Genomic DNA, 26,967 nt, shown 5'->3' on the forward strand with positions numbered 1-26,967 from the left:
AGGCAGGAAGGACCCTTTCCTGGGGCTGTCGGAGGGAGCAGGCCCCGCCCACACCTTGATTTTGGACTCTGGCCTCTGGGACTGTGACAGAACAAACATCTGTTGTTACACACTCAGCGGCACTTAGTTACAGGAGCTGTAGCACATGCATCCAGACTTTAATACCGGGAGCCACATGCGGCTGTGCCAAACACTTGCAAGCGTGGGCGTGACATCAGAACCAGGTGACCCAGGGGGGCTTGTTTCCTAGAATCACAGGTCCGTGCGTGGAGGGCTCCAGCCCCAGGATGATGGACACCCACAGTCACACACAACTGCTTTAAACGATGCGGATGACTTTATTATTTTATTTATTATTATTATTTTGAGATGGAGTCTTGCTCTTTCGCCCAAGCTGGAGTGCAGTGGTATGATTTCGGCTCACTGCAACCTCCACCTCCCGGGTTCAAGCGATTCTCCTGCTTCAGCCCCCCGAGTAGCTGGGATTATAGACAACTGCTACTACGCCCGGCTAGGTTTTTTTATTTTTGGTAGAGATGGGGTTTCACCATGTTGGCCAGGCTGGTCTCAAGCCCCTGACCTCAAGGGCTCTGCCCATCTCGGCTTCCCAAAGTGCTGGGATTACAGGCGTGAGCCACTGTGCCCGGCCTCTGATGACTTTAGATGATGAAATTTGGGACTTTTTGAACTGATGGGATTTAGATGAGATTTTGGACGTGAGTATTTTGAGGCGCAGGCTGGAAGAAACTGAGGTGTCCTGAAGAGATGGTGCACGGGGACACGGATGTTGAAGGTGCTTCTGATGCGGGCTCAGGAGGAAGTGAGGACGCAGTTGTTGGAAGCTGGAGGGAAGGCTGTCCTTGTGTTGTTGGTGGCAGAGACTCCGCTGGGCTGTGCGCTACTGTCAGGCAGAGGCAGAATTCTTAAGTGATGAACTGGGATATTTAGCTAAGAAGATTTCCAAGCAAAGTGTGGAAGGTGCAGCCTAATTTATTTCTGCTGCTCATAGTAAAGTATGAGAGGAAACAGGGAGATTCAGAACGGCACCTGGCCGATCCGCCAAAAGACTATCAAAAAAAAAAAAAAAAAAATTCAGGGCAGAACTGCTGTAAGAAACCAGAACTTGAAGGTTTGGGAGGTGCTCAGCCTGTCCAGCTTGCAAAGGGTCTTAAATTAGGAGATTCACTGTTGGCAAAGCCTGCTTTGGAGAGAAGCCCACAGGTGTGGCCAGACAGCCTCATGCTGGAGGCGTCAGGTGTGCGGCTGCAGCCTCCACCGTCTCTGCAGAGGCCTGAAGATGGAGCTATCTGGGAAGGATGTGCAGAGGGGCCTCTTGTCTAACAGCATTGCGGCCTGTGGCATATTCAGGAGGCCCTGGAGGTTTTGGGGAGTTTCATACCAGCAGAAACTAGATTGGCAGAGACAGTGTTGGACGAAGGTAAGAAGGCATCGAACTTCGGGAGTCTGCAGGCAGGAAACAGGCTGGTGGCGCTCCTCAGCTGTGAACACGAGCTGCCCTTCAGGAAATGGGGAACGACCCCGAGGTTCCCGCAGAGGCCAGTGGGGCCAAGAGCCCCCAAGGAGCGTCCCCAGAGCTGTGCCACGTGGAGTTTGCCCCGCTGGATTGGAAACCGTGGTGGCCGGCGGCCCCTCTGTCACTCTCCCTTTTTGAGTGGGAAGGGCTGTCCTGCCGTTGATATTTTAAGCAGGTGGCTTATTTTCTAGATTCACAAGCCCATGCATGGAGGACTTTAGCCCCAGGTTGGCGCACACCCACGGTCTCACACGTACCTGATTTAAGTGATTGCCATGACTTTAGAGGATGAGATTTGAGATGTTTTGAATGGATGGGATTTCTTTTTTTTTTTTTCTCCGAGACCGAGTCTCCCTGTGTCACTCAGGCTGGAGCGCAGTGGCGCAATCACAGCTTACTGAAACTTCTGCCTCCTGGATTCAAGTGATTCTCTTCCCTCAACCTCCCGAGTACCTGGGATTACAGGCGCCTGCCACCACACCCAGCTAATTTTTGTATTTTTAGTCGAGACAGGGTTTCGCCATGTTGGTCAGGCTGGTCTCAGAGCTCCTGACCTCATGATCCACCCACCTCGGCCTCCCAAAGTGCTGGGATTACAGGTGTGAGCCACTGTGCCTGGCCAACGGATGGGATTTCGATGAGGTTTTGGACACACAGTCCATGCTGCAGAGGGTGGAGATTTTGGGGGATCTTGGGAGAGGTGAGTGTATTCTGGACATAAGATGGACGTGAATTTTGGGGGGTCGGGGGAATGCAGTGGGTTGAATGCTGGTCTCCAAAATGTCCCAGAATGTGCAAATGTGACCTGATTTGGAAAAAGCGTCCTTGCAGCTGTAACTGAGCTTGGGATCTTGAGATGAGATCGTGCTGGAACATCCTGATGAGCCCGGTGACAGCTTGAGCCCTAGCCCGGTGACAGCTGTCCTTACAGAGGTAGAGGAGGAGAAGACACAGAGACACAGAGAATGTCATGGAGAGACGGAGGCAGAGATGGGGCAGTGCGGCCACAAGCCAAGGACGCCTGGGCCACCGGGAGCTGCAGGAGGCAATGGGGGACCCTCCCCAAGAGCGTGGACCATGTTCCACGGCAACACGGTCCCTGTCACATGAAGTATTTGGAAGTGCACCAAAGAGCCTGCTTATAACACGGCGTACCAGCCGGGGCACCAGCCCAGGTGTTCGAATGAGATCGCTGGGGCCTCCCCATGGATGAGCCAAATCATGATCCACCGATCTCTCACTCAATCCATAATGCCTTTACCCACAGAAACAGCCCCAAATGAGACGCCGGAAGGCCCAGACAGCTTTGCCTGCAGGAAGAGGCCGGGACCGTCGGTCAGTGGTGCAAACCCTGGGCTCACTGACTGTGGCGCAATGGAGCCATCCCTGGAAAGTCACGCGGAAGAGAATCATTCCATTAGGATGAGCGTGGAAAAAAGAGTTGGAGCAGCTCAGTCTGTCTCGAAAATTGATTGAAATTAAACTCGCTTCCGGAGCTTTCTTCAGCAAACACGTCCTTTTTGGAACTTTATTAATATTGCTGTGGTTCTGGTTAAAATGAGTGTCCGTAAATGTGGAGGGGTAGGGACCCCCAGGTCGGAAGAGCACAGGCTCCCCGTGGAGTCCCTCTTCCCTCTCGGAGCTGCCTCTGTGGGCCCTGGGATGCCCGTTCCCAGGCCCGTGGGCCCTCTGGGGTGGGTGGGCCAGCTCCACCCCTGCCCAGCCTTTTCTGAGATCCCCCTCCCCTGCAGCCCCTGGCCCATGGGACTGTGGGGGGCTGGACTGGTTGGGGGACCCTCATGGGTGCTGAGCGGGCGGCCACTAACTCTCTGTTGCTTCTGTTTGAAGGAAGGAACCCCCGCCGGAGCCGTCTCCAAGGTCAGTGCCCCCCGTTGCTGCCCGGTGTCTGCCGTGTGCATGGCCGTCTGGTCTCTCTCCCACATGTGTGCACAACCTGTCATGGAGATGTGAGGGCCTTGTGTGTGCTTCCGAGTGTGACTGTGTGACTGTGACTGCGTGTCCAGACCCCCGCCTGGCGGTGATGTGGGCCCTTAAATCACTGTTCCTGCTCACCCCCTCCCCAGTGATTGGTTTTACTTTGCAGCATTGTGGATCCGGGCAGCTGGGCGGCTTCTCAGGGCGGGGGGATCCCCTACCCTGCCCACAAGTCTGGCCCCAGGGGTCTTGGAGGCAGGGGGTTTCTGTTAGCGCATTCCCTCCAGCTGCAGGCACATAGCCCGAGCTCACAGCTGGCCTGAGTCGAGGCCGGCCGGGGTGAAAGCTCAGAGTGGGCCTGTGGCCTTCCTGCTGCTCTGGGTCCAGAGTGTCTGGAGCACGTGGCACAGACCAGGGCCCCTCGTCCTCCAGGCAGGGTGGGACATCCTCTCTGCCTCGCGCCCCTGGCTGGAGATCTGGCCGGCCTCCTCTCCCCGTTTGCCAAGGTCAAGGTGGGCCAAGGGTGCAGGTGCTTAGCCTGGTTCCCTCTCCCGGGCCCCGAGGTTCTGCGGGTCAGGCAGATTGGAGACAGGACTCGTGTAAGGGTTCTGCTGGGGTGAAGGATGGGGACAGAGAAAATCAAGACCATTTCACAAGTTAATTCTATGTCTGCTGAGCCCCAGCCCCCCACACATCACCCTGAGGAGGTGCCAGGCTTCTCTGGGCCCCCTGTGCCCCATCCACATGTTGCAGAGTAAATCTGGCCCTTTGGATGTGGGGTCCGAGATGGATGCCTGGCTGCCCCTCCTGGACTGTGGGGTGACAGCTGGCGAGACACTGGGGGGCTTGGGTGTGGGGAGACGGAGTAGGGCTGAGCCGCGTTTTTCCAGCCACCCCACGTCCCACAGAAGGGGAGTCACGGTCAGTGCCTTGAGCTGGAAAGATGGGCAATGCTTCTGGCCCAAACCAACCAAGAGAACCACCAGGGGCTCATTCATCCTCTCAAAGAGGCTAAGAAAATGGACGAGGGCCCAGAAAGAGTTGGGTCGGCAGCATGGCCTCTACTGGTGCCAGCCCCCAGCGCTGCCACTGCCTCCCCCGCCCCTGCTGCTGGCCCTGAGGCTGGGAGTGGCTGTGGGGATGAGCATTGTGCCCCCCCACAATGGGCACCCTTGGCTGTGATTTGGGCGGAACCTTGGTGCTGTCCCAGGTGGACGCGAGGCTTCCTGATGGCTTCCGCGTGGCGGGGCCCCACACCCTTGCTGGGAGCGACGCCGGAGCCCGCCCCGTGCCTCACGGCCCCTCGTGCTCGCTGCCCCAGCCCGGCCCACTCCACGTTCTCGTCTCAGCCTCTCTCTTTCTCTCTCTCCCTCCCGCCCTCCACCCCACCCATCTGGACACCCGCTGCCCCCAAGTGCTTTAATCCCTGTTACTGCCCTTCTCGGGCCCCTCTCTCGTCTGCCCTCTCTTTGGGGATGAGGTGCTGGCCCTGAAGGCGAACTCCAGGTGAGGACACGCGGGAGCCTCCGGGCTCTCCGGTAAGCTCTGTGGCTCCCCACCCCTCCCCCGTCTCTTCCCCATGTGTCCGGGGGGTCCTTGCCTGTGCCTCCCACGCCCTCCCCCACGGGCGAGCGCCCACCCGCCCCGGCCCTCCTCCTGGGATGCCTGCGATGAGGGACGTGGGGCTGCTGGGTCTGGGGCTTCTGGAAGGTGCCTGGGGTGCGGTGGGAGTGAGGAGCAGTCTCTGCCCTTGAAGACCCTCCCCCTCATCCTGGGGTGCTCACCTGGCAGGTAATGGGGTGGCCTCTCTGTTCCCTGGCCTGGGGCAGCCGCAGCCTGTCCAGTGCAGGCTCGTGCTTAGGAAGTTGTTCCGCAATCGTTACCTGCCATGTCCCTGGGCTGCTGGGTGAGGGGCCTGCTCCGCGAAGCTTGATGGGGAGCTTGGCTTCTGGCACCCCTCCGCTGCCTGTCCTGGGCTCTGTGAGTCCGGTGGGACACGTGTCTCTGCCTGCCCTTTGGAGGTGGAGCCCGCACCCCGCGTGGCAGGACCCTGCTGGTGTCAGCTGGTCTTGGCAGGTGGCTGGTGTGGACACAGGGACCCTCACTCACTGCGGAGCCCCCCACCCCCATCCTGGTTCAGTACACAGGCATGTGGTGGCAAGCGACCCGGCTGGCGGGGACTCGGTTCCCGTAGGGACCACGGGGGCTGTGCTGGAGTCGGAGGAAGCGTCTGCGCTGGGGTCGGGTGGGGAGCCAGGCAGGCTGCAGGGCTCGGGCTGTGCTGCCCCAGGGGGGTCCGGGGGGGTCTCTGTGGCCACGGCGGCTCTGACTTGTGCTGTCTTGTCCCACCCCGCATCTCACTGCCTCCTGCCCCCCATGCCTGGAAGAGCCCCCAACACCGGCTGCCCCCTCATGCCTGTGTGGGCTCCCCCGTGCCTGTGCAGGCTCCTCCTCCTCTTCTCAAGCACACGTGTCCACATGTTTTTGGTGCTTGTCTGTCCTGTTGGGTCTTGGTCAGTGTCTGTGGGTCTCGAGCTCGCTGTGGGCCTGCCTGCCTGTCCGGCCTCAGGTCACGGGGCCTTCTCACGCAGTGTGGAGCTCCCTGTGGCTGATGGGGCAGGAAGGAAGCCCAGTGCCGGCCGCGGACCCCAGGGGGAGGTGCAGCTGCACGGGCCCCCCACATAGCTTTGGGGGTCTTGGGGGGCTATGGCTGCAGCGTCTCCCTGCCAGCTCTCCCCAGACCACGTTGCCCCGTATAGGAGCTGCCAGCCACGTGTGGCTGTTAAAATAACATGCATTAAAATGGGCATGATTAGAGATTCACTTTCGAGTCTCAGGTGCCTGGTGGCGACAGCCAGAGCTTCAGTGTGGCTACAGGACGATCCCATTGCAGAATCGGGCGGCAGGGCCAGCCCGGTAGGGGCCTCTTGGTCAAGGCGATCATGCTGGGGTCAAAACAGGAGACCTTGGGAAGTTTGGGGAAGCGGGACTCTGCCTCCTTCCTGCTCCTTCCCTGGGGTGGGGAAGCGGGACTCTGCCTCCTTCCTGCTCCTTCCCTGGGGTGGGGAAGCGGGACTCTGCCTCCTTCCTGCTCCTTCCCTGGGGTGGGAAGGTCTCCTGGGGCCCTCCAGGCAGGGGCTCTGTGCTTGGGCCTGGGCACCCTGGTGGTGCTGGTGGGAGTCTGAGGTCTTGGCCTGCCGGGAAGCCTTGGGTGTCATCGTGGCTGGGGTGGTCACAGAGGGAGGGACTCTGTGAGCAGCCAGAACCTCAGGCCAGGCACAGGGAGCCGGCTCCCTCCTGCCCCGTCCTGCCGTTGCGTTCGTGGTTAACCAGCAAACAGAGTCCAGCCTTTGCGCTACATCCCTTAGTGCCTGGGGACCTCAAAGTCGCTTGTGTACTAAAAAGCGGGACCGGCACGGGGGCTGGGGTGGAAGCCGGCCACCTGCCCTTGGGGTCTTGCAGGCCAGTGGGGCTTGGGGAAGGGTCCAGAGCCCTCAGCCTACCCGGGCGGCTGATTGCTGCCGTGACTGGAGCTAGCCGTGTCTGTGACGCCGCGCGGAGAGCTGCCTGCGGGTGCGTGCAGGGACGTCGGTGTCTAAACACGTGTGTGCAGGACGACGGGAGGCTGGGTGCTTTCTTCCTAGAGCCTGTGTGTTCTGAGTGGATGCCGTCGCCATGCTGGGGTTCCTGGGGTGCTGAGTTGGAGAAGCGCTGTCTCAGAAAGCAGCGGCAAAGCGGGTGGGGGTGGCTGGGGTGGGGAAAAGGTTCTTGAGTTCTTGGCGACTGGTTTCATTTTTTGCTTATCATTTGCACATTGTGATGCAGAGATACATCACCAGGGTTTTTGGGGAGATTCTTGGGAGAATGTTCTGCGTTTTCTGAGCCTTTTCTAACACCCCGGCGGGGAGCTGCGCTCCGTGAAGGGCTTCAGAATGAGGGGATCCACTGAGCCCCGACGTGACTGTCCTCAGGGGAGCCCTTGAACCCCCAGACAGCCACGCCTGCAGTGGCAGCCACGCCTCCTGGGTAAACCGAGACCTACCTCCAACTGGGGGACTGGCTGGCGTGGCCAAATGTCGCCGATTGGTTTGCAAAGCGGGACAGCTGCACGTTTTCCTCCCTAAAATGTGCTTCATACCCACGCCCTTCCCGGGGTCACGTTCTTCCCAAGCAGGGCTTCTGCGGCGTCTGAGGCCACATGTATTATTGTTTTGTTGGCATGAATACTGCAAAAAATAATACATCTTTTAAGACATGAACCCAAACTGTGGCTTTGGAAGGAAAAGCAATTTTTGGAGGAAAAAAAAACAGGGATTTTTTTCCTTCAGAAATAGGGAAGTGTTTTCTTCTCCGGATGGTGGAGACGATGGTGCACCTTCCTTGCTGGCCTTGCTTGGGCACAAGCTGTGCCGCTGGGGACTGCATAGAACACCCTGGGTGGTTGCAGTGCCTCAGTTTCCCTGCTCCCGGCCGTGTGCTGTTGCCGGCGCCCAGGACTAACTGTGCTCTCCTCATTTCCAGTAAAGGCAGCCCGTGCAGAGGGCCCCTGTGTGGATGCTGCCCCGGACGCTCTAGGTACCGCGGAACGCGCCGCACGGACTGACCGCTGCTGCACGGCTCCTCTGCCCCTCCCTGCTTACTAGAGGTTCTGGAGGAGCCAGGGGGAGGCTGGCGCCCCAACCCCAATTCTGACCCACCGCCCTCGTGGTGTGGGCTCAGCTCCCTCTATTCCAGCCGACAGCTGCGTGCAGGGTGGAGCTGGGCAAAGGTGGTTCTTCTTGCTCCCCACGCCAGGCAATGTCCTGCACACAGCTGGAGGGGCCAGCCAGGGGCTCTGAACCCAGCAAGGCGTCCGCGCCTCCTGGGGTCCCCGACTGCTCTTCAGGGAGCGTTTCCCCTGGGGCTGTCACTCTAGCACCTCTGCTGTGCACCTGAGGATGACTGAGCCTTCCTGGCTGCCTCGCCCGCGGGAGGCGACTCCATCTGTGTGTGCCGGGCTCCTCAGGGTCCTGATGCATCAGAAGCCCCAGAAAGCCAGAGGCCCGCGGCTCCCTCTCCCAACAACAGGCCTGGTTTAGGGCAGGTGGAAACAGGACGGGGGAGGAGCCGCCCCCTTTGCACCGTGGGCTCCTAGCCTGCACCGTGACCCGCACCTCCCCTGTCCCTGTGTCCACTGTCTGCTGTCGGGTGTGTGCAGGCCTGCGCTGGGGGCCCCTCCTTCCTGGCCAGCACAGCCCAGCAAGGTGGAGGCGGCTGTGTCGTGCTCTTGTGGGGCTCTCCTTGGCGCGTGCATGCCGCTGGCGGTGCTGGCCTTGGAGGGCCGGTGGGGCTGCATGCTGCCTATCTGCATCCGTGCATGCTTCGGACCCTGCTCCATGGGGGATCCGCGACTCCATGCCACCCTCTCCCTGTGACTTTGCTGCTTGTGTGCTTCTGGGGGGGTCGGTGCTTGCGGGGAGACTGTTGGCAGCTCCAGAGAGGGAGACGGGCGTGTGGGCTGCCCGGGGCACGGCCTGCTGGGGCGCTAGCAGGCTGTCCTGCGTGTCCAGAGCATCTGTTCGGGGTGCTTCTGGCCGCAGGCTGGTCCCTCAGGGCAGAGGCTGAGGTCAGGCTGCTTGGGGACCAGAGGGGTTTGAGAGTAGGGGTGGGAGCCCAGGCCAGAGAACAACCCATGGCAGGCCCTGTCCTGCTGCGAGCAGCCCCCACGGGAGGCCTCTTCATCCTCACGCTTCCTGGGCGTCGTTGGTCCGGACACCAGCCGGGCGGGGCTCTGGATGCTCCTCAGCTTCCTGTTTCCTGCAGGCACCGCACATCTGAATTTCACCATTGGGAGGGAGGGTGGCAGGCAGGGTGGGGGTGGCGCGCTCTCAGGTGCTTCTTGAGCCTGTCCCCGCCCCGTAAGCGCCAAGCGTAGGTGCCACGGACGCCCCTCACACACAGAGGGCAGCTCTGGCCGAGGGCTCCTCCCAGGCGCGTGGCGGCAGCTTTTCGCGTGTGCTTGTTCTTGGCTTGTGGCCGAGGGAGGGCCTGTGCTCCTGGCCGCTGAGGCAGGCTGGCGGGGTCGGGTGTCTGCAGCATGGAGCCTCACCGGCTGTGCTTGGAGGGTGCAGAGTTTGGGTCATGGTGGAGGTCCAGGGGAGGGAAGGACATGTCCAGGCCCCACCACCCTCCTCTCCCTGGCAGAGCCTCCCTCGCAGATCTGAGGTGGGAGCAGAGCCCGAGACCCGGGACAGCAGGGCGCACCGAGGCCAGGGCAGGCTCCTTCCCGCCGGCTCCGTCTGGGGCAGTGCACGTGGGCTGCGTCCCGGCGGCCCCTGGGGCTGTGCTGGGCATCGGGTCCAGCAGGGCATGCCCGCCGCTTGGCAGGGGGCTATGGCTCCTTGTCGTGGCTGGCGGGGGGGATATCCCCCTGAAAAATGGGAAGCAGACGTCGGGGCTGGGTCTTCTCTCCTGGGGCCTGTGGAATCCACACCACTCCCTTCCTGAAACTCCCTGCGGACTGTGGGGCCTGACCCTTCCTGGCCGGCACGTCTGTGTGGCCGCCTGGGTGTTTGACCCATTCACCTCCAGGGCCGCAGGTGGGAATGCCCATTCCTCAAGCTGTGCCTTTCCCACTGCAAGCCCTCAGCACTGGGCTATGCCCGGAGACCAGCCAAGGGCAGCCCCGAAGCTGCAGTTGGGCCAACCGGCTCTGTCCTCCACCCGGTGCTTTGCCGGCTGCCATGAGAAAGGAGGTGGCTGCTTCTCTCTCTCTTTGGTGACTGGACCTGCCTGGGGTGGAAACGCGGAGAGAGGAATTGAGTCTTCCAGTGACTCCCAGTTGCCCTGAGGCCTGCCTGAGCGGGGCCAGGAGGGGCCTGTTCTTGCCTCTGAAATGGCTCGTGCAGTGGAGAAAGAACGTTCCAGAAGCCAGAGTCCCGCTGAGCCTGGGCCCATGTGCTCCCCTGGCCCCCGTCCGGTTCTCCCTGACCACCTGTGCTTTTGTTGTTGAGACGGGGACCAGAGGCCGTTGGGACAGAGGCCCCCACTGTACCAGGACTCTGAGCACCCCTGGCCCCCATGGGCACAGTGTGTTGGCCTTAGGCAGTGCAGGGCTGTGGACTCGGGGCTGGGGTCCTGAGCGAGCCTGTACCATCGGCTCCTGACGCCTCCAAGCACGCGACGCCTCGGGACTCGGGGGATCTCGGCCGCTCCGTCTCTGCTTCCCTGAGCGGGCACCACACCCAGGGGCTTCTTTCTTTCTCTCAGAGATGCCTGAGTGGGTGCAGATGGTCTGGGCGGTCACCTGCTGCCCGGGGGATGGGGTGGGGAAGGGCAGCCAAGCCATCCGCGTGTCCAGGCCAGGCAGACGGGCGCAGTGGGCTCTCGTGTCTGTGGCTGGTTATCTCTGTGCCGTCTGGTGGGCGTGTCTCTCTGGCTGTGGGTCCAGAGTGGGGGCTGATGGTGGCCGCTGACCGGGGCGTCAGTCCCTCGCTTTTGGCTGGGGAGCCGCCGTGGGGTCGGTGAGCCCGTGAGGCACTGGGCTGCCTCTCTGAAGTGCGTCAGGGATCTGCAGGGCCTCCCCACCCGAAGGCTTGTCTCAGGCCCCAGGGACGGTACTCTGGGCCCTGCCCAGAACCGCCCTGAGAAGTTCCGTGGCTGCTAAGCATGGCTGGGCATGAGCGGGTCCTTAGTTCACGACAGCCCCACTGTCCCCAAGGGAGCCGGGGGTTCTGATGCTTTCCAGACCCCAGGAGGCCACATCTGCCCGGTGCATCCCAACCACCAACCACAGTGAACCCTCCCCTCCCCTCACTGTCGCCCGGCAGACGCTGGAGTTGAAGAACTCGGGTGCAAACCCGTCTCCACGGTCACCAAAAAACTTGGGCAAGGCAGGCCCAAGGACTCCCCGAGAGAATATGGAGCTGGAGACCCAGCCAGACACAGCTGCAAATCCTGCTTCACGCCTCGCAGGCGGAGGGGCCGGGCCACAGCGCTGTGGCTTTGGAGGCTGCCTTCCCCTGCCCTGGGGCAGGACTTGGATAGTGAGGCTTGTTGCTTGAGGCCCGGCTGGCGGAGGAGCCCCGTTATCCATTCCTTCCTTCCGGAAGCTGGAAGGAGCAGTTCTCTGACACGCACCTGGTGGGAGGGGAGCCCGACAGGGGAGGCCTGAGCCCTCCTGAAGCCCATCCCACCAGGCAGCCCCCCGGGGTGGGTGGAAAGGCCGGAGTGTGGCTGAAAAGGGTCTACCCCAGACTCAGCCCCCAATGTCCTTGTCCCCTGGCCCCTCGACTCTGGGGCAGAAGGAGAGGGACAGGCGGCGGGAGGGGAGGAGGGAGGCTGCTTCCTGGGAGCAGTTACAGGTGTGCAGAGGCCACAGGGGAAACCACGGGCGGGGCCGGAGCAGACAGAGGTGCCCGAGGAAGAGCCACAGCCCCGGTGTTTGGGAAGCCCGTTGCCCTGAGTGTCACTGGGTGAGGGGCTGGCAGGACAGTGTGAGGAAGGCTCCGGCACCTCGTGGTGGTAGCGGAAAGTGATTTAAGAGTCCACAGACATCAACTCCCCTGACATGGCCGAGCTCTGGCCACGCCTGAGCCAGCCGGGGGAGCTTGCTGCCCACCCGGCCTCCCCTCCCTCCCTCCCTCCCGCCGGGTGCTCGGTCCCCGTGGCCTCCCTCCCTCCCGCCGGGTGCTCGGTCCCCGTGGCCTCCCCTCCCCTCCCTCCCTCCCGCCGGGTGCTCGGTCTCTGTGGCCTCCCCTCGCCTCCCTCCCTACCGCCAGGTGCTCAGTCCCCGTGGCACCTGCTCTGAGCCACCTGTGTGGCTGGCTGTTCTTCAGACCTGTGTCTCCCTCCGGCGCGTGGGCGGCGTCGGCCATGAGCAGACACGGCCTGTGTTCTTTGCAGAGTGACTTCTCTCGCTGTTTTTCTGTCTGTCTGTCTGTCGGTTCCCGTGCGAGCAGCCAGAAGGTCAGTTTGAAAGATCGTGTCTTCTCCAGCCCCCGAGGCGTGGCTGCCAAGGGGAAGGGGTCCCCGCAGGCCCAGACTGTGCGGCGGTCACCCAGCGCCGACCAGAGCCTCGAGGACAGCCCCAGCAAGGTGCCCAAGAGCTGGAGCTTTGGGGACCGCAGCCGGGCACGCCAGGCTTTCCGCATCAAGGGCGCCGCGTCACGGCAGAACTCAGAAGGTGGGTCTGGCCACAGCACCACCCTCTCTGGGGATGGACGTGGTGCCCGAGCCACTGGGGCCACCCTGTGGCATCCCAGCCGCTTTTGCTTGCTCTTGGAGTGGGAACCCCCTATCCTTTCTAAAATTGAGGTGAGACTCATGCAACCTAAAATTAACTATTTAAAAGTGTAGGAATTCAGTGGCATTTAGCACACTCACGGTGGAGTTGTCGCCGCCACCACCTCAGCCTAGTTCCAGAACATTCTCATCACCACAGGAAGAAACTGTGACCTCATCAGTAGTCACCCCATTCCCCGCCTCAGCCCCAGCACCCACTGCTCTCGGGCCGTGCGTGTCCGCGGCTCCCACGTGGGGCCGTTGGGTCTGGCTTCCTTCACTGAGCCTCAGGTGTCAGGCCTGCACCTTCCACTGTTAACATCTGCGTGTGGATGCGCCACGTTCTGTTCACCCATTGGCCAGGATGTCCTTTGACACCCCACATCGGCCACTCCCTGTGGCCACAGCCTGCCGGGGAAGGTCCTGACTCGAGAGCAGCTGGATGCAGATGGGTGGGTTTCCAGAAAAGCAGGTGCACCCATGGGGCACCCCAGGGAGCCTCGAGGGGCTCCCTGGCGCTCTGTTTAGACGGTGTGCCCTGCAGGACCCCGGGAATAGGTCTCCTGGACCCCTCGACCCCTCACGGCCTGTCTCCTTCCCCCCAGAAGCAAGCCTCCCTGGAGAGGACATTGTGGATGACAAGAGTTGCCCCTGCGAGTTTGTGACCGAGGACCTGACCCCGGGCCTTAAAGTCAGCATCAGAGCCGTGTGGTGAGGCCCCTGCCCAGCTGGGAGCCTGGGGGAGTGAGGAGGGGCCTCCCGCTCGGTGGTCCTGCTGCTGCGGGTGCTCATGGTGCTGGACAGAGCCGCCCAGAGACAGAGTCTACCGGGAAAAGAAAGCGCTAAGACACGGGTGGACCTGGCTGAATGTCCTGGAGTTCACTCCTCTGGGACTCGGGCGGGTTTCGGGTGGGACGCTGGTTCAGCAAGAGGCCCGAGGCCTGGCTCCACCTGGCTTAGGAAACAGCTTAGACACCCTGTGCCTGCTGTGGCACGGAGTCCAAGGGGGCACGGCCAGGCCTGCAAGCCCCACCTGTCCTGGGCATAGCAGGGCCACCTACAGGCCCTTCTGTGTGTGGAGCTGGTGGGCGGCAGACAAGAGGGGCAAGTCCAGCCACCTCCAGGTGCCGTGGTCTCAGAGGTGCTGGGAAGGTCCCGGTGCATGTGGCCAGGGGTCTCTGGCCCAGGACTTACAGCCCCACCTACCCCCGGCAGTGTCATGCGGTTCCTGGTGTCCAAGCGGAAGTTCAAGGAGAGCCTGCGGCCCTACGATGTGATGGACGTCATCGAGCAGTACTCAGCCGGCCACCTGGACATGCTGTCCCGAATTAAGAGCCTGCAGTCCAGGCAAGAGCCCCGCCTGCCTGTCCAGCAGGGGACGACAACGGGGTGGGCTTCCGGGACAAAGCCCGCTGTGGCCCACGGTGGGAGTGCAGGGGGTGTGCGGGCGGGGCCTCCTCCCCACCCACGTCGGCCTCTGTCAGCTTCTGTTGTGTCTTCACAAAGTCTGTTTTAATATTTCTGCTGTCTCTCCCATCTCTCCCCCATCCACAGTGCGGTGGGCAAGTGCGTGCACCTGTGTGTGTGGGTCCCTGAAAACGTGCGTGTGCATGTGTGTGTGTATAAGTCACGCATGCACACGTGTGCTTCTGCACAGGTGTATGTGTGTGGTTGTATGCACGTGTGGCTCTGCTCTGCCATGTATGCACGTGTGTGTGGGGTGCATACATGTGTGTACACATGTGCGCATGTGTGTGCATGTGTGTTGGGGATGGAGTAATTCTGTTGAGACGTGAAGCTGCAGGGTTCCCGTGGGCCCCACCAGGCATCAGTTATGCTACTTGGCACCTTTTCTTCTTCTACCCGCCCTCCTTGGCATAGGTGTCTCCTAAGTCCACACATGTGCTCACACATGTGCAGCCTCAGGCACATACAAACAAGGATATACATGAGTGGGTGTTTATGTTGCCTGTGATGGGGACACACGGCTGTTGGGAGTCTCTCCTGCAGTAGGGGACATGCTCCTGCCTATCAGGGTCCCCTCCCTCTCCCAGGCCCCCCAACCAAGGCCGTACCAGTTTCCCAGCCCTGGAAGCGAGGCTGGGCCCCCGTTACAGGGAGAAGGCTGGGACGGTCAGGGACAGCCCGGGGGTCACAGCCCAACTCCGGGCCCTCCAGCGGGAGTGAAGCTCTCATCTGCGGAAGTCGAGAGCCCCACCCTGGGGCTCCTGCCCAGTCCTGCTTCACAGGGCCAGAGAAGGGACGCCTCCAGGCCTTAGCCCACTCCTGCTGTGCAGGGGCCGCTGAGCTATCCCCTTCACCCCGCTGGGCTCCAGCTGTGAGGCCTTTCCCAGCGTCCTCCTTGGAGCAGCGGCCAGCCCTGGCTGCGTGTGCGTGTGTGTGCGCGTGTGGAACGCCCTCCTGTCTTGACTTCTGTGCTTTGTCTCCACATCTCTCTCACTTCAGCTGTTTTTGTTCACCAGGATCTCTTGTCCTAAATTTTCCCTGTTCCTTCCCTTTCTCTCTGGAAAAACAAACAAAACAAACCAAACAACCCAAGGACCCCAGGAGTCCTCGGCCGGCTCCTGACAATGCGTTTCCCGTTGCCCCGCAGCGGCCTCTCTGGTACCGGCTCCCGCTGCGGGCACCTCCCCTGCACTCCACGCTCTGGGACGCGGCACCCGGGTCTCCACAGTGGGGCTGCCCGCCACCCGCTCCCGAGTCAAAAGCTTTGCTTGAAACACGGGAAGGACTTGGCAAATCCAAGGTGCAGCGAGGCGGCGTTCGCACCCTCGGTGGGACAGCACCTGTTTCGACGGAGCCTCACTGTTGCTTCCGTTCCCGCCAGTTCCTGGCCAGCTCCTCCTTTCCTGTGGCTTTACGATGCATTTTGCTGGTGTCTCTTTTCTTGTTTACTCTGCCAGGATAGATATGATTGTGGGTCCCCCACCCCCTTCAACTCCCCGGCACAAGAAGTACCCCACCAAAGGACCCACGGCCCTTCCGAGAGAGTCACCCCAGTACTCACCTAGGTTAGGATGCCAGCGCCTCTCCGACGTGTCTGTGGAATGGCCGGCCCCTTCGCTCCAGGCCACATGACGGCAGCACCTTGTACCACCCTTTTCCCGGGACAGAGGGGACACTCAGGTTTTCTCTGTTCCTGAAAAAGCCACAAGAGGGAGAAGGCCCTTCCTCCGCCAGGGCCCCAGGCAGGCTGTGCCCGTATCAGGACTGCCAGGGGCCCCACTGCTCCTCTCGACAAGTGCCCTGGGGAAGCCAGGGGCTCTGTGGACGCCCTGTGACACTTCCCTCTGGGGTTGGGAGGCCCCCGAGCAGCACCTCCAGGATCAGATGCCATCAGACCTGCACGGACGTCCCTCTGGCCCTGCCCCTGCCCCTGCCCCTTGGACAGGCCCCTCCTGGCCCAGGGCTCTCCAGCCTCCCCGGGCACTGGCCTGCCCCTCAGCACCTGCTCACTGCGGGGGTGCCTGGCCATGTGCACGGCCCAGACCTGGGCCCTGGGTGGCTCCAAGCAGGTGGAGCCGCATCTCTGTGGCTCTTCCCTCTCGTGAAAGATACAGACGGTCACAGAATCTACCCCTTAAGCCACCGGGAAGAAACGTGAGAAAAGGCCTGCCAGGTGCCCGGCACAGGCGTGCGCTCCAGCAGCTCCGGTGCTGGCTTTCAAGCTGCCAGTGTCCTAATTAGTGTTTTTGATAAGGGAGCTGGTGAGAGCCCCGGCTGATGGGCGGAACAGAGGTGCGGCCCAGCTCCACGTGAGCTGGCGGAAGCCAATTCTTTAGTGATTAATTCAGACTTTCCAAGGCCTTCCTGCCTCCCAGGGACCATTCAGATGACGGTGGTTCCCTGTCTTCTGGCAAGTCTGATTGGCTGAGGGAGGGTAGAGCCCCTGGGGCAGAGGCCTGGAGGCTGAGCATAGACCCCTGGCCTTCCCTGACAGCTCAGGGTAGAGAGTTTCTGGGCACAGCCAATGCCAGTGTCTGGGCAAATGAAGCCCAGGCCTGAGCTGGTGGGGACAGCGTCTGGGGTGAGTCTGACCCTCCTCCCTCTGTGGTGGGGCTTCTGCCTGTGAGGCCGCGGGTCTGTGCACTGGACATGTCAGCCCCGTGCTCCTCCCGTGAGAACGGAGTTTCTGAGAGCAGGCAGGGCCGTGTCTGTTACTGCCCAACCCAGGGTAGCCCCGGACAGAGTTTGCCGGGTTCCCTGCTCTGCGGTGCCCCCCAGGCCCAAGGGTGCTGTGCCCTGGGGCTGGTCCTCCGTCCTCCTGTGCCTTGCCGCAGGGGACAGCAGCTGGGCATCCGTAGCTGTGAGCTCAGAAGGTCTTGCGGCTAGGAGACGTGCAGGTTCACACAGGGGGCCAGGGGGACAGGTGGAGGGCTTGCCCCACCTCACGGGGCACTGAGCACTCAGGGATCAAGTCTCCCCCAGCCAGGGGCCCAGGGCAGGAGGGGCACAGGGTCCTCGGAGCAGCCCCCAGGAGCAGCTCCAGGCTGAGCCCGTGGCCAGGGCTCCTATTGGGACTGAGCAGGCGGGCGGCCCGTCATGTGGCAGGGGCGAAGGTGCTGAGCATCTGCCTGGACTGTGTGGATGCCCCGAACACCAGGGACTCCCATCTCCTCCATCGCCACTGGCGTCTGCTCGGAGCCAGAGGGTCCCCTCCTGCCGTCCCCTCCCGCCCTCCTGGCCCTATTGCATGAGTCCAGCATGAAGCCCCGCGGAGCATGAGGAGCTGCACTGTGGCCGACGCGAGCCTGAAACCCCCTCTGTTTCTCACAACAGAAATAAGAAAACACCCCTGGCCCGCTCTCCCCCCTCCCATCAGAGGCAGGTAGGGCAGCCCAGTGACAGGAAGTGAGGACTTGGCCTGGTCGGCTGGTGTGGGGCGCTCTTCATGTACCAGGCCCCAGTCCAGGGGAGACTCGGGAGCTTGTGGCCTCTCCTGGGTGGGTCCTGCTCAGCCACACCCCATCTCGAGCTGCCCTTGTCCAGCTGGGCTTTTGTAGACTTACTGCAGGGTCTTCGTTTCCAAGTGAGTTCCCACGTAGCTGCAGGCCTCAGCGCGCACCCACTGTGGTGGCCCCTGCCAGCCCAGCAGCGGCCGTGACTCTGTGGATACCAGACTGGTCAGAAGCCCCCGTCCCTGAGGGCAAAGGAGCCCCCTCCCTTCTTATTGTCATGAGTGACCTATGGCCTCAATGGAGATCAGCTCAGCTGAATTCTGCATCCTACACACACACATGCACACACGCAAACGTGCACACTGTTGCACACATGAACACATGCACACGTGTGCACACAAACTTGTGCAATGCACATGAGGGCACACATGCACATCTGAGTGCACACACACGTGCACACACAGACCCTCGCAGCTTTGTCTCCCCTCCTCTGGTTTGTGCGTTGGTTCCTGTGCTGCTCTGTGCCCTCCCTCCTTGTCCTGGTGCATGGAGCCGCAGCTCTCACGCCTTTTCTGCTTCTGTTGTCCCCGCCACAGACATTTAATTCTGTCCCCATCAGACCCGGTGGGGCCGGCGGCTTCAGTGGCACATTACATAGGAGTAAAGCTCCGGGGTGGGCACGGGTAGGGGGAGGGGCATCCTCTGGAGTGGGCTCCAGGCCCTGCAGTGGGAGACCCTCCGCGGGCTGTGGGGCCAATAGGCCTTGGGCAGGGAAGAGGGTGAGCAGGTGGGGCTGGCTGGAGGGGGCGGTGTGGAGCCAGGAGCCCACGGAGAGGAGCCGGGCGACTCCGCCCTGGTGGGAGCTTTCTTACTTTACTCCTCACTAATGTGCCAGGCCCCTCGGGGACAGAGCGGGCAGGAGCAGAACCTCGCGGTGCCAGAAGACGGGCTGAGAACGGGGCGCACCCCGTCCATCTGTCCTGGCACCCGCTGCCCCCCGGTCGGCTCTGGGCTGGGCCTGCAGCCTAGACCCAGGGGCACTGTGGCCTGGCCCAGGAGGAGAGGGCAGGGGCCCTGCTGCACCCACCCGAACTCACGCTTTGGGGTCTCTGTTCCCGGTAGAGTGGACCAGATCGTGGGGCGGGGCCCAGCGATCACGGACAAGGACCGCACCAAGAGCCCGGCCGAGGCGGAGCTGCCCGAGGACCCCAGCATGATGGGACGGCTCGGGAAGGTGGAGAAGCAGGTGCGAGAGGCTGGGCGGGAGGGTGCGGGGCTGGAGGGCTGTGGTGCCTGCTGTCCCGGGGCCCCTGCTGTCAGCCTGTGGCAGTGTGGGCTTCAGGGGCTGGGTGCCACTGAGGGCTCCTCAAGTCTAGGGGGTACATGGCCCCGTCACCACTGAGAGCTGCTTTGTGCAGACGCCTCACACCTCACCGTGAGCCCCCCACCCCCGGCCTGGGGTGCTTTCCCTCCTGACGGTACCCAAGGGCCAAAGTCCCCAGGAGTCCTGGGTGGGGGCTGCTGAGAGGCAGGTCTCTCAGGGGTTCCCTGTGGAACGTGCCAGAAGTTGTACCTGCCTGGCCTTCCTCCTCTCTGTCCTTGCCCGACACCCCAGCGGCTCTCTTCTGGGGGTGCATTCTCAGAAACCACCACAGAGGACCCTTGTTTTGGGGTCTGCTTCTGAGAGCCAGGCCTGAGCAGTGAGTGAGGAACCGCCAGGTCCTGCCCTGTGGGGCTTTCCCTGAAGGGGGTTCCACGGTGGGCAGCAGGAGGGCCTGGCTCTGAACACATGCCCCAACTGTGGAGGCTGAGCCCCCAGGGGTCTGGGAAGGAGGAAGAGCTGCTCCTGGGCCTCCTCTTCCCGCTCCTCCAGCTTCCGGGGAGCAGGGGTCCCCCCTTCCTGCACCTCTCCAGGGAGCAACCCAGATCCCCCCACCTCCTGGGACCAGCCCAAGTCGACCGACTTCCTGGGAGTGGTCCAGGTCCCCCCATCTCCTAGGTCCAGCCTGGGTCCCCCCCATTTCCTGGGACTAGCCTGGGTCCCTCCTGTTTCCTGGAACCAGCCTGGGTCCCCCCATCTCCTGGGACGGGCCCTCGCAGCCCAGCCCAACAGCCCCTTTTGCAGGTCTTGTCCATGGAGAAGAAGCTGGACTTCCTGGTGAATATCTACATGCAGCGGATGGGCATCCCCCCGACAGAGACCGAGGCCTACTTTGGGGCTAAAGAGCCGGAGCCGGCGCCACCGTACCACAGCCCGGAAGACAGCCGGGAGCATGTCGACAGGCACGGCTGCATTGTCAAGATCGTGCGCTCCAGCAGCTCCACGGGCCAGAAGAACTTCTCGGCGCCCCCGGCTGCGCCCCCTGTCCAGTGTCCGCCCTCCACCTCCTGGCAGCCACAGAGCCACCCACGCCAGGGCCACGGCACCTCCCCCGTGGGGGACCACGGCTCCCTGGTGCGCATCCCGCCGCCGCCCGCCCACGAGCGGTCACTGTCAGCCTACGGCGGGGGCAACCGCGCCAGCATGGAGTTCCTGCGGCAGGAGGACGCCCCGGGCTGCAGGCCCCCCGAGGGGACCCTGCGGGACAGCGACACGTCCATCTCCATCCCGTCCGTGGACCATGAGGAGCTGGAGCGTTCCTTCAGCGGCTTCAGCATCTCCCAGTCCAAGGAGAACCTGGATGCTCTCAACAGCTGCTACGCGGCCGTGGCGCCTTGTGCCAAAGTCAGGCCCTACATCGCGGAGGGAGAGTCAGACACGGACTCTGACCTCTGTACCCCGTGCGGGCCCCCGCCACGCTCGGCCACAGGCGAGGGTCCCTTTGGTGACGTGGGCTGGGCCGGGCCCAGGAAGTGAGGCAGCGCTGGGCCAGTGGACCCGCCCACAGCCCTTCTCCGCACGGTGCCTCCGAGGTTTTGAGGCGGGAACCCTCTGGGGCCTTTTTCTTACAGTGACTGAGTGTGGCGGGAAGGGTGGGCCCTGGAGGGGCCCATGTGGGCCGAAGGATGGGGGCTCCTGGCAGTGACCTTTTACAAAAGTTATTTTCCAACAGGGGCTGGAGGGCCGGGCAGGGCCCTGTGGCTCCGGGAGCAGCGCGCAGGAGCAAGGCCGCCCTGTCTACTCTGCTCAGGGCCCCGGCAGACATCAGCCCGGTGTGAGGAGGGGCGGGAGTGATGACGGGCTGTTGCCAGGATGGCGACGGGCGGGGGGTGGTCTCAGCCGAGCCCAGGGAAGGCACAAAGGGCAGGCCTGTTCCGTGAGGACCTGCGGCCTTGGGGCCTGGTGGGGTTTCCGGGCAGCTACAGGCGGGTGTGGCCAGCCGCTGCGTGTGGCCTCCGCCCTCACACCTGACCTGCCCGGCGGACTTTCCCGTCCCCCACCTCAGGGGCGCCCAAATACAGAGCTGTTGGTCGGCGTCTTCTCCCTGTACCTTCTGGGATCTGAGGGCTCTTTCCACAGGAGCCAGCCCCGAGGTGGAGACCTTCGCCTGCAGCCAAGGAGCGAGTGGGGCCTGGGAACCAAACTGGAGCCCAGAGTGGACGTCCAGCCCTCTGGTCTTGGCCTCTAGGGGGAGGGCCTGGCTCACGGTGGGGCCAGGAAGCCAGCTCCGAAGGGTCTTCAAAAAGGGGGTCCTTGGGGGCTCCAGCTGCCTCGCCCTGGCCTTTCCGTGGGTGCGTGGGAGCCAGCAGCACCCCAGCCTCGGAGACCGAGGGGGCAGGACCCTAAGTCCTCCCCTCTCTCCTGACTGCCCTGGCCGTGTGCCGGCACTGCGAGACCCGCCTGGTGAGCAGGCCTCACAGTTCTTAGCCAGGGCCCCACCTCGGCTGTGTCCCACCAGTGCCCTGACAGACCCGGGGCAGGGCTGGGCCATGATGCAGCGGGTCAGGATAGCCTCCACCGTCCGCACAGGGCCGCCCTCCCCGCCTTTCTGGAGGAACCACTCCCACCTCAGCCCAGCTGAGCGCCCTCCCTGGCTCTTCTGCCCCCCGACGGCCCCTTCTCCGCTGACTGACTCCTTAGCTGGGCCTCTTGGGGGTGCACCGTCCCACGCCCGTCCTGTTGTGGGCACCGTGGCCCTTGGGGCAGGCGGCTCTGATGGAGGAGCGAGTCCCTAGCTCCAGACTTAAGCACCAGAGCCCGGGAGCATCTGGCATTTGGCGTGACGGCGTTGCAGGCGGGCCTGGGCTCCTGGAGAGTGGCCTTGCTGGGACTGAGCAAATACTGGGGTCGTGGGTGCAAATACTCCTGAAGAGCAAGTGCAGGGGAGTCCTGGGCCCGTTTCTCCTCCACCTGCGTTTTCAGTGCACTTGGCTTGGCCGGGAGGTCCTGAGGCCCTGAGGCCAGCAGGGGAACCCGTCCTCAGGGAGAGGACTTTGAAAGCAGCATTTGAGGGTCGTACGCCCCTGGCTGGTGGGGTCCTGGCGCCAGGGTGTTTGGGGAGCCATGTCTGGCGTCCGTTGTGGGGAGCTGCCTCCCTGGCCTCTCTGCCTACCCCCAGCCCGGCCAGGGCACTCCCAGGCCCCGTCGCCATTGAGGTGCCTCCGCTGGGCTGTGTCCCCACCCTTCCCTGTGCCGGAGCCTGTCCCAAAAAGGTGCCAACTGGGAGGCCTCAGAAGCCACTGTCCAGGCTCCCACTGCCTGTCTGCTCTGTTCCCAAAGGCAGTGTGTGTGGCCTCGGGCCCTGCGGTGGCGTGAAGCATCCCTTCTGGTGTGGGCGCCGCTGTGTGTTTTGGGGACAGCGTTTCATGGCTGTGCCCTTGCTGTCTCCCTTGGGCTGGCTCGAGCCCGGGGTCCACGTCCCTTCGCCTTCCCGTCATGGGACAGGGAATCCCCAGCGGGGCCTACAGGCAGGGGTATGAGTGCGTCCCACCCAACGTAGCACCAGCCCCGGCTGCCGCTCCCGGCATCCCCAGTTCCATCTCAGCCACCCGGACTCCAGGACCCTGGAGAAGGGAGACCTGGCAGTGGAGGGAGGCTGTTCTGTGTGTCCCCCACCAGGTGCGGCCCCGCCTGCTCTTTCCTCCCCTGATGTGCGGCCCCGCCTGCTCTTTCCTCCCGCCATGTGTGGCCCTGCCAGCTCTTTCCCCCGCGCCCAGGTGTGGCCCCACCTGCTCTTTCCTCCTCCCCCAGGTGTGGCCCTGCCAGCTCTTTCCTCCCCGCCAAGGTGTGGCCCCACCTGCTCTTTCCTCCCCCCCCCGTGTGGCCCCGCCTGCTCCTTCCTCCCCCGGCAGGTGTGGCCCCGCCTGCTCTTTTCTCCCCCGCCCATGTGTGGCCCGCCTGCTCTTTCCTCCCCCGAGGTGAGGTACCCCCTGCTCTTTCTTCCCTCGGAGCCTGTGAGGCATGAGCACCTGGGCACAGGTTGGGGCTCTGCAGGATGAGACAGGCCAATCCCTTCCCCCCAAGGAAGCTGGCCGCCCAGCAGGAGGGACTGAGGCCAGACTCCTGTCCAGCAAGGAGCGCGTGGTGTGTCCCTTGGGAAGTCTCTGGCCCCTGGGAAGAGGGAAGGTGCATGTCCTGGGATGGTTGGGGGGCCCTGTTTTGGGAGACAAAGGGGTAGAGGGTCTGTCTTGGGGCCCCCCAGACTCCAGCCTGAGCAGTGCAGCCACCTACTGCCCGGGGGCCTCACCTCAGAGAAGTGCAGCGGGAAGGAGGCTGGAGGTGGCGCGGCGCTGCCTCGGGTGTCTGCGTGAATGAGTGTGTGGCCAAGGACCAGTGCCGCCTCATGGCAAAGAGCTCCCACAATGTTCGTTAGAGTGCACATCCCTACGTGCCCACTGGCACACACACGTGCTCACATACATGCCCACATACAGGCATACATATGCACGCTTGCACATATGCACACATGTGCACAGACCACACGTGTAGAGACCATGCACAGTATACGTACGTGCATACACATGCCTGCATACAGGTATGCACATGCACGCTTACATGCATACGTTCACAGATCACACATGTGCACACATGTATAGCTCACACACAGTATACACATACACAAGTGCACAGACCACACAGCACTAACACATGCACACACAAAGTGCATAGGCCACACACAGCACATGCACACGGGTGCACAGACCACACGGCACACACAAGTGCACAGACTACGCACAGTCCACGTGCACACACAAGTGCACAGACCACACTGCACACATGCACACACACGTGTGCGTGCACACTCCTCACACTTCCAGCCTTGGACCCCTTCTGTCTGTGGTCTTTGTCTTTGACCCTGCTGGGTTTAAGCTGCCTGGGGAGGGGCTACAAGGAGTAATTGTGGCTTTAGGGGTCGTGGTGATGCTGGAATGTCAAGCCCCGTGGTGGGGTATCCGACTGTCCGGGCTCCTGGTCCGCAGTGGCAGAGCGCCAGGCAGAACCAGGGTCTCGTGCTGCCCTTTCCCCCCACAATCAGGGTCTCGTGCTGCCCTTCCCCCCCACAGCCTGGCAGCCGTCCAGAGGAGGGGCTCTGCCAGATGCCAAGGTGCCCTGGCGTCCGTATGGGTGTCTGGATGGGTCCTGTGTTTGGTCTGCCCTGGAGGTGCTGGGCCCTCCTGGGATGGGTGGCTCAGCCTCGAATCCCAGTGCCAGCCCAGGCAGGTGCTGCTGCCTGTTGTGGTTTCCTGGCCCAGCTTCTCCTTCTCCCTCTGCGTAAAATCGCAGTCCATGAGTCTTCCAGCCGCCACCACGGCTGGGACACGCTGTACGCAGCCGTCTGAGCAGGGCAGATGCCCGACACCCCCCACTGGAGGACACGCTGCCCCTCAGCGATGCCCCTACCTTTTGGGGGGCCTCGTCTCAAGCCCCCACTTGGAGGCTGAAGTCACCCCAGGCACTGTGAGGGCTTCTCCATGGGGCACCCTTTGTGCTGTGGGTCTGATCACCCCAAGTCCCGCCCAGAGGAGAGGCACAGCCAGGGCATGTGGTTTAATGTTTGCCCCCTTTGGGGCTGGAGGTCTCAGTGTTTCTAGATTCCAGACCCTGCTGCCGGAGAGACCTGCGGCCGGAGAGAAGGGGAGGAGGACTCCAGCTGGGCTCGGTCCCCCACAGTCAGGGACCCCCCATAAAGGACACCCCCTTCTCTCTAGAAAGAGCTGGGCTCTGAGCTATTTCTAGTCGCTTCCCAGAAGCCAAGGAGCCGAAGGAGCTGTGAGAGCTTTGCAGAAGCGCCCTTGTCTCTGCTGACCTGAGCTATGAATGCCGAACAGAGCAGAGGCCGGGGCATTGGCAAGATCACAGGTCGACACTGTACAGCCCCATTGACACAAACCCTCAAAGCAGATGTGAGAGGGACGGTTCACAAGGCTTGGACCTGGTGGAGGGTGCCCGGCAGACGTGGTGTGAGAGGGACGGTTCACAGGGCTTGGACCTGGTGGAGGGTGCCCGGCAGACGTGGTGTGAGAGGGACGGCTCAGGAGGCTTGGACCTGCCGTGGAGGGTGCCCGGCAGGGGGCTGAGCTCTGAGGGGTGGGCGCTCAGTGCACGGGTGCCCCCAGTGTCCTCTGACCCTGTCCAGTGCCTCCCCCAACCCCCATACCCATGCAAAACTCCCAGGCCACATGTATGTATGTCCAGGGCATGAGGGTGGGGTGAAGAGGCCTGGTTAGGGCCTTTAGGGGCTGCAGGACGGAATGGCCACCTGGGGAGCCTGTGTGGCTGTGCCGGGCGAGCCGTCCTGTGTTCCCACCCAGTGGGCAGGCTCCACCTTGGCCCCAGCAAAGCGCTAAGGAGCCAGAGAGACAGCCAGGGCGGCTTCCTGAAGGATGTGGGATGGTGGACTCCTAGGTTGAGGAAATACCGAGGTTCCCGTCCCTCCGGGAGACCTAGAGAAGCTGCACACCCAGGAGCTTTCCATGACCCCCGGGGCATGAGTGAATGGGGGTTCCAGTTTGCTGAACTTTGCTGTCTTGTAAGGGTGGGGGCTGATGGCTGACCCTGGGAGAAGGTGACATCGCAGGGGGAGGTTGTGGGAAACGGTGGAGGAGGAGAGACAGGAGGGCACCATTTGGGTTGGCGGGGCCTCTTCAAAGTTTTAAAAGGCATTTGTGGGGTGGGGTTGAGTGTGCTCTGGGCTTGGACACTTGCCGTGGTGCCCCTGGCTGGCCGAGGAGACTGGCTCTGGCCAGTGGCCCCGTCCTGAGAGGTCCTCAGCGTCTGACTCTTGGCCAGGTGCCAGCAAGGAGGGGCCGGTCCCCGGGGCTGCCAGGCAGGCACGTGCACATCGCCACACGCCACACGCCAACTTCGCCTGGGTTTCACGAAGTCGTTGCCTTAATGCATGTGGACAGGAACTCCCTGAGGTCACCCCATGTCCCCTGGCTCTGCCAGGTATGGACGCCCTGGACCCTGCCTCCAGGTGGGGCGGGCGAGGGGCCCAAGGGACGGGCTCCAGAGACACGCACAGGGCAGGAGGGGTCTCACGGAGGGGTCTCTCACTGAGGCGCCCAGAGCTGGCGGTCCCGCTGGATACCATCCCTCTGCCTGGGATCCACACGGCCCAGGCGCGCCCACCATGCCCGCGCCCCACACCATTGCAGTCTGCCATCCTCTGGCCGTGACGGTGGCTGCAGCTTCCCCATTTGCGCCGTTGCCTCTGGCTGTCTGCACTTTTGTTCATGCTCCAAAGAATATTTCATAATGCCTTCCGTACCGACGTACACTTCTGACCATTTTGTATGTGTCCTTGTGCCGTAGTGACCAGGCCTTTTTTTTGGTGGATGTGTTACCCCGCACACTTCAATCTCAACTTTGTGCACCGTCCGTTTTCTAGGGATAGACGCCCAGGGAATGAACTCTAGTTTTCTAACAGATTAGCCGAGATATTAACTTACTCACACGGACAGGTTGATGCCAGAGCCACAAGATGTGCTAGTGCGGGCTTGCGGGGGACTTCAGGTGTGGGGTCCTGTGGCCGGGATGGCCGTGGAAGGTTCTGGGGATCCCTGCTGCCACGGGGACGAGTTCGGACGCCAGGTGGACCTGTGCACTCAGTAAAACGCAGTGATTCAACCTGGACGCTGTGTGGCCTCCTCACTCCCACTGTCTCTGGGCGGCCAGTCTGAGGGCCGGGGAGGGGACTTCTGGCCGATGCTGAGGCTGAGTCGGGTGCAGTGCTTTGGACCAGGTGTGGGGACGGATGGTCCCTCTCCTCAGGGCACGAACGAACTGGGGTGTTGTGGAACAGTGGGGCTGGGGGCCACAGTGTGTGAGGAGCAGGGGCAGCTGGGCTCTGGGGCTCTGGCCAGAGGAGGGGCCGCTGCGGTCCCTGGGCTCTCTCTGGGGGCGCCGAGCTCCCCCTCCCCTCTGAGGCCTGCAGC

The 26,967-nt window shown here is 62.7% G+C and overlaps 1 protein-coding gene across 1 annotated transcript in view; it reads left to right on the forward strand.

Moving 5' to 3' along the window:
• Positions 1-26,659, forward strand: part of KCNQ2 (potassium voltage-gated channel subfamily Q member 2) — a 40,894-nt gene extending 14,235 nt beyond the window's left edge. Inside the window, exons 7-14 of the mRNA XM_032143092.3 lie at positions 3,383-3,412; positions 7,991-8,044; positions 12,409-12,632; positions 13,336-13,441; positions 13,946-14,077; positions 15,655-15,762; positions 18,772-18,895; positions 19,775-26,659. Of these exons, the coding sequence (XP_031998983.3) occupies positions 3,383-3,412; positions 7,991-8,044; positions 12,409-12,632; positions 13,336-13,441; positions 13,946-14,077; positions 15,655-15,762; positions 18,772-18,895; positions 19,775-20,506 (1,510 nt within the window). The 3' untranslated portion in view covers positions 20,507-26,659. The remainder of the gene's footprint in view (positions 1-3,382; positions 3,413-7,990; positions 8,045-12,408; positions 12,633-13,335; positions 13,442-13,945; positions 14,078-15,654; positions 15,763-18,771; positions 18,896-19,774) is intronic.
• Positions 26,660-26,967: the final 308 nt, after the last annotated feature.

The sequence above is a fragment of the Hylobates moloch genome, unplaced genomic scaffold (genome assembly GCF_009828535.3).
Source record: "Hylobates moloch isolate HMO894 unplaced genomic scaffold, HMol_V3 SCAFFOLD_21, whole genome shotgun sequence".
NCBI classification, from domain to species: domain Eukaryota; kingdom Metazoa; phylum Chordata; class Mammalia; order Primates; family Hylobatidae; genus Hylobates; species Hylobates moloch.